This window comes from Notolepis coatsorum (assembly GCF_963971535.1).
Source record: "Notolepis coatsorum genome assembly, contig: SCAFFOLD_965, whole genome shotgun sequence".
In the NCBI taxonomy this organism is placed as follows: domain Eukaryota; kingdom Metazoa; phylum Chordata; class Actinopteri; order Aulopiformes; family Paralepididae; genus Notolepis; species Notolepis coatsorum.
This window is the reverse complement of record NW_028169942.1, coordinates 62767-70000: the sequence shown is the minus strand read 5'-3', so window position 1 is coordinate 70000 and position 7234 is coordinate 62767. Positions and strand designations below refer to the sequence as shown.

General features: G+C 43.4%; 1 protein-coding gene across 1 annotated transcript in view; it reads right to left on the bottom strand.

The window, feature by feature from the left end:
- Positions 1-7234, bottom strand: part of LOC311248644 (arf-GAP with SH3 domain, ANK repeat and PH domain-containing protein 1-like) — a gene marked incomplete at its 3' end in the record, with an annotated part of 66834 nt that overhangs the window by 7536 nt on the left and 52064 nt on the right. The window contains 3 exon segments of the mRNA XM_084339498.1: positions 1-66; positions 1677-1744; positions 5195-5310. The exon segment at positions 1-66 is cut by the window's left edge and continues 42 nt beyond it. Coding sequence (XP_084195624.1) covers positions 1-66; positions 1677-1744; positions 5195-5310 — 250 coding nt within the window.

Sequence of the window (7234 nt, the reverse complement as noted above, 5' to 3'; positions counted from 1 at the left end):
GCGAAGCCTCCATTCATACTCCACATGGACATGTAGGTTGAACTGGTTAGACTGGGACTGCTGGATCTAGACAACAACAACCACAATATCCACAATGTTAACTCATTCTGCGCCATCGCTTAATGCGCCAGAGGGCGCTAGTACGCCATCGATTTAATCAATGGGGGGACTGCGAGATTTGCGAGTGCTTAAAATATATCTTATATTATAGCTATGGGTCTAATACACCCGTCGATTGTCAGTGAGTTGCTTCCAGTCAACATGTACAAAACAGATTGTTTTTTCATCTGTACATTTCCGTTTTATACCGTTTTGAATATGAGTATAGTTTTGGTGATTCTTAGTAATCCCAGGAAAAGACGCGATAATAGCCCTTTAGTGGAATACACTAAACATGTTGTCATTTTTCGCCTGAATATCGAATCTTCCTGAAAATTATCATTATTATCCTTCCTTATGCATACATGCAATGGCCTCGTAGTGGGGCGCTCCCCCCGCCACCTCCTGCACTCAACGGTAAACAGCCACACACACACACACAGACAGCGTTGATCGCGGTAGAAAGAAATATCAGGTCAACGCAAGATTTTATATATAGAGTCCTTACCTGGTCTCTGATGTATTGCAAAAGAAATAATCCAATTATCTGATCGCCATTCCAAATACTGCTTGTGGAGGTCCGTCCCACATTACAGAGCGTTACACATGAACGGGCGGGCAGGGTTAGTGTACCATGCCATCGTTGTAAAGGCCTGCCTCGTCTGAGTATTTAAACCCCGCCCGCACGGCTCAGATCGGCCCTGAAAAGAAACTACACCATTTCTAATAGAGTGCAATTCCAGCTGGAAGGCGTAGGCGGCGGTATTTGCCCTTTTGCGAGCTCAGACCCATTCCCAATGATAACATCAGGCTGGATGGATGAAAATGAATGGATATCGCTAATAAAAGAAATAACGATTCAAACCCGACTTTACTTGCGATTGGCGCTGAACGGTTGGCGAGTTAACCCGACTTTACTCGTGACTGGCGTTGAATGAGTTAATAACAATGATAACATAAACAACAACATTGTGTATTCATACCACTGTATATAATAATACTGTACATACATTATCTTAGCATATTACTCTGTAGCTTTGTCATATACTCCACATATTGACACAACTGTATACTGTTCTGCACTTTACTGGTACTTTGCACGCTGGTTAGATGCCAACATCATTTTGTTGTACTGTACATGACTAATGATGACTAATCTAATCTAATCTAATCTAATAATCATAATTCTGACAACATGCAGGTGAACCGATTACAGTAGAACTGCTGGATCTAAAACAACAACAATATTATAAACACCATAAACAACAACTGACTGACTAATACACATACTGTACACACACGCGCACTCACGCACACACGCACACACACACACACGCACGCATGCACGCACGCACACATACTGTACACACACGCGCACACACGCACACACACAGTGTGTGTGTGTGTGTGTGTGTGTGTGTGTGTGTGTGTGTGTGTGTGTGTGCGTGCGTGCATGCGTGCGTGTGTGTGTGTGTGTGTGTGTGTACGTGCGTGCGTGCGTGCGTGAGTGCATGCGTGCGTGCGTGTGTGTGTGTGTGTGTATGTTTTGACCTGACTGGAGATCAGTTTCAACTCACCAGTTCCTCACAGAGGCTGTGTTTTAACTTGCGACACACATCCAGCGCCGTCTCTCCCAGCTCGTTCTCTAAAACACACACACAGACAAATTGTCAATAGTGTGCACAGTTTGCACAAGTTTCTGTGCGTGTGTGTGTGCGTGCGTGCGAGCGTGTGTGTGTGTGTGTGTGTGTGTGTGTGTGTGTGTGTGTGTGTGGGTGTGTGTTTGTGTATGTGTGTGTGTGTGCGTGTTAGGCTTAGGCAATATGTATTGTACATGTGGCCATGACAATAACCCCCATGTGTCCCTGATAACAGAATTATGTTGAAATATGCAACTGCATCTGTTTATGGATCTAGTCTATAGTCAGTCTCTGTTTCCTTTCTCACTTGCTTCATGTTGTATCAAACAAAGTAACATCATGTGAGCCTACGTTCTGATCCTGTACTTAACATAATTACCCCATGTAGCCTAACTAGCCTGAGAAAACTTTGGAAAGATGTCTTTAGCAAAAATAATGCAAATGTGCCTAATCAGAATCAGAATCAGAATCAGAATCAGAATCAGAAAGGTCTTTATTGCCAAGTAGTTTTCACATACAAGGAATTTGCTTTGGTCGTTTTCGGTGCAACATTAGCGGACAGACAGTGCCACGGATGACATATCTCGTTTTATCAGCCCCTCCATTGAGTGCCCACGACGACAAATATCGTTTTATTTTTTTATTAGCGATCTGAATTCATATTTCATCAACCGAGTCTCCCGTTGGTACACCAGCCCCTACAGGAGCTCAGATTGGAAAAAAATGCGACATAATAATAATAAAATAGGAGACAGTCAACGGTGGCGAGACTGTACCAAGTCAGTTACTAACGTTGGGTACATTGGGTAAGAAATGGTTTCTATCCATACAGTTGAAAAAGCCAGTTTCAAGGAAATGGTAAACACATTGGATTGCCAATATGACTTACCAAGCCACAGATGACGTTTCAAATGTGAAAAAGGCCTACAGACTACAGACATGTGGTCAAGTGTTAACTTACAGCTGTATGTTCATCACTGCCCACTTTATGAATTGTGATTGGAAGCTGGAAACAGGTTGTATCTTCGTAGCAGAGGCCTGAGTTCCTCTAGCGACAACAACAACACTTCTGCTCACAATCTTAAGTATTTCAGCTATATCATTTATTGTTGTTTTTCTTAAAGCAATATCATCAGTAGGGGCAGGGCCGCCTCAGGGGGTGTGCGAGCAGTGCGGTCGCACAGGGCCTCGCGGGAAGGGGGGCCTCGCAAAAAAAAAATAAAAAAAAAATAAAAAAAAAATATTTTTTATTTATTTTTTTTGTTATTTTTTATTTTTTTTTATTTTTTTGCGAGGCCCCCCTTCCCGCGAGGCCCTTTTTCATCACAGACCTAAAATCTAGTTTTGCTTATATGCTTATATATTTCACATTAGACACGTTTGTAGAATGTGTCTGACTTCCTGGCTCTGCAGACTGCAGTTTTCCGGTTTCTGCGGATTTGCTGCTCTACAGATTTTAGGATAGTGTTTCCGGCCCGTCCGCCGACCGCCGTAATACCAAATAGAAGAAGAAGACACACGAGGTAGATAATTCAGCGCTATTCAGAGGAGCGAGGCGAGTGGATGTCTTTTCAAAAGAAGGAGAAGAGAACTTGTGAGCAGATAAATCTGTTAGGCAGCAATATGCCGAAAGGTGTCCAGTCTGCCGGAAAGTACTCGAAGAAGAAGAAGAAGAAGAATTACACCGTGGGCCAAGTCTCCTTCCAACTTCACCATTGGCGCCGGCCGCGCCGCATTCATTGATACTGCGTTATGTGAGTCAACCTATGATTAAATACCCGCCGTGGACCTGTCCTGACCTATCTATCTTTCTCTCTTTCTGGAGCCAAACTGGTCGACTAGCTAATATATAGTACTACTAGTAGCTAACTGTGTGTGCCTGCTGAGAGCACCTGGCTGTATGTAGACAGTAGCCGCATAGCTTGTTAGCTGTTAGCTAACGCAGAAGCAAGCTATGCGGCTACTACATGCAGCCAGGTGCCTGATTGAGCTAACTGTTAGCCAGTTAGCTGTTTAGCGTCAGCTGGGAACGTTCGTTTGATGCTATCAGTTAGCCTTGAGAATAGCAGGCCCTGGCACTCTGACTACGACATCATCTTTGACAGAAGATGTAGTCGGGCCTGCACCATGACAAGGCTCTGGCCATAGCTTTGTCCCGACAGCGAGAGGCCTTTCGTCAACGTGGAGACCTGTGTTCCTCGTGCAGGTAAAATGTCATGACATTACCCCACTCTTCCTTCCTTCCCCTCCCGAATGTTTTGTTAATAACGATGTTTTTTTCCAGGCAAAACATATGCTACTTCACAACATTTGGAGATACGACATGTGCTGTGTGTGAATGGTCGTTTGTGTAGCTTGGGTAGCGTTGGGCCGTTGGCCAAAGCTGTGTGTCACGTGGCCTGGTGTCACAGTACCTGGCTAGCCTATTTAGCTGATGTCGGCCATTGGCTCCTTGCTGCTTTGGTTTCTCTGGTATAGACGCTCTTCTTGTTGGATTGTTGATCTTTGTCCTTTTGAATCTCTCATACATGCTATAGTCTCTCTCTAACACACACACACATGACAAACACACATGTTCTCTCTCTCTCTCTCTCTCTCTCTCTTTCTAACACACACAGTCTGCCTATGGCGGCCTTTCTCGATGGCTAGGCTGTGCTCAAGGATCTTCAGTCACAGTGCTCAGGTATTCTGCCACTGTGTACTCTGTTTAGGGCCAAATAGCATTTCAATTTCTTTCCAATGTGTCTCTCTCTCTCTCTCTCTCTCTCTCTCTCTCTGTACACTGTATATTGACTGTAGAACGGGAGCTCTCTCTCGCTCTCTCTTTTGCTATATGTTGACTGTATCATGCCCCGCCTCGGGCAGCGCTATTATTTAAGAATATGTTGACTGTATAAAAAAAAAAAAAAAAAAAAAAAATATATATATATATAATTTTTTTTTTTTTTTTTTTAACCTTTTGGGGGGGGGGGGGCTCGCGTTAAATCTCGCACAGGGCCTCGCATTTCTCCCAGGCGGCCCTGAGTAGGGGAATTTCTAATGTGTTTGTGTCTGTGTGTGTGTGTATCTTACTGAGGTGTGTGTGTGTGTGTGTGTGTGTGTGTGTGTGTGTGTGTGTGTGTGTGTGTGTACTGTATCTTACTGAGGCGTGTGTGTGTGTGTGTGTGTATCTTACTGAGGTGTGTGTGTGTGTGTGTGTGTGTGTGTGTACTGTATCTTACTGAGGTGTGTGTGTGTGTGTGTGTGTGTGTATATATCTTACTGAGGTGCGTGTGTGTGTGTGTGTGTACTGTATCTTACTGAGGTGTGTGTCTGTGTGTGTGTGTGTACTGTATCTTACTGAGGTGTGTGTGTGTGTGTGTGTGTGTGTGTGTGTGTGTGTGTGTGTGTGTGTGTGTGTGTGTGTGTGTGTGTGTGTGTGTGTGTGTGTGTGTGTGTGTGTGTGTGTGTCTTACTGAGGTGTGTGTTGGCCTTGGCTCTCAGTAACAGTTTAAGACATTCTGTCTTGTTGTGAAGACAGCAGTAGTGGACGGCTGTGTTTCCTCGAGACGTCTGAACATCCACATTGGAGCTGGGACACACACACACACACACACACACCACACACACACACACACACACACACACACACACACACACACACACACACACACACACACACACACACACACACACACACACACACACACACACACACACACACACACACACACACACACACACACACACACACACACACACACACACACACACACACACACACACACACCCAGCTGTTAAAAACGGTTCAATACTTTTAGATACTTTTAGAACAATAGCCTGATGCTGTATTTTCCATGAGTTGAGTGGATGCATGACGATATTGATGATAATATACATTCTAAATGCTGTTGTGACATGTTCATGATGTTTATACTTGAATACGTTTGAAATTAAAATCGCTAGTTTTATAGAACAGTCCAGAAATATTGATTTATGACCATTATGTCACGGGCGGAAGATGTTAAAGCGTGGCAGTGCTAGAACGGGGCCCGACTAATTCCCGGCGGTCATTGAGTTAATTATGTACTGTTGGACTGTAATAATTCCATGTACGAATAAATAAAAATGAAATTAAATGAAATGAAATTAAATGTCCTCTGGGAAATACTTTTTAAACTGGCTGCTCGCAAAAAACTAAGCACAAAAACATTATTCAGAATGGTATAATGGGATCTCTGAGGAAGGAAGCTGCCATTTCTTTCTGAGGGAGTGGCAAGCTTATCCAGCTAACTTCAGTTAGCCTGCGCTGGAGCAGGTTCAAATTTATGGATGTGTTGCTATAGTGATTTAGCCAAACTTGCTTCGTGGAACCGAAAAGCCTGACTTATGTCAAGTAATCCTGAAAATGATCGGGCTAACTCAGTTAGCCACGTACGAGGAATGGGGCCCTGCTCCACAAGACAGTAAACAACAACAACAACAACAGCTTCACCAGACAGTAAACAACAACAGCTTCACCAGACAGTAAACAACAACAACAGCTTCACCAGACAGTAAACAACAACAGCTTCACCAGACAGTAAACAACAACAACAGCTTCACCAGACAGTAAACAACAGCTTCACCAGACAGTAAACAACAACAGCTTCACCAGACAGTAAACAACAACAGCTCCACCAGACAGTAAACAACAACAACAACAACAACAACAACAACAACAACAACAACAACAGCTTCACCAGACAGTAAATAACAACAACAGCTTCACCAGACAGTAAACAACAACAGCTTCACCAGACAGTAAACAACAACAGCTTCACCAGACAGTAAACAACAACAACAGCTTCACCAGACAGTAAACAACAGCTTCACCAGACAGTAAACAACAACAAAAACAACTCCACCAGACAGTAAACAACAACAACAACAATAGACAGTAAACAAGCTCCTGCCCTGTTTCATGTACGTGGTTCAACTAAGTCGATCAAGATGTCCATTATCCAGCTTCAGTTAACCCGATGTTCGAAGCCGGGATTTTCCTGTTTCACAAAGGTGGATTCAGTCTCGTTAACTCAAGCCAGACTTGCGAGTCAGGCTAAATGCGCGCGGCCGTTTTAGGTGAAAAGCCAGCACGTATCGATGGCAGAGACCCTGATTCTCAACGGCATTGATTGATTAATTGATTTAAGACTTTATTGACAGATTGCAATACGGCTCAATCGCCTCGCCGACAAGTTAAATGCGTTATCTATAGGCTAATTCTAAGTCCCTCATTACCTCAATCAATCAGATTATATTTCTTTAAACTTGCCTGCTGGTTTGAATAATCAAATGAGATCTTGCTAGCGAAAATTATTAGTTAACTGTTATACAGAATTACGATACGGCTCTCTTACCCATTGATTGATGTATAGTCAATCTTTTACTTATCTTCTCTGTGGTGTAACGGGTTCTTCTTTTGACTTTCACACGGACGACCCGGGTTCAAGACCCTAGTCTTTTCCTACTTTTTG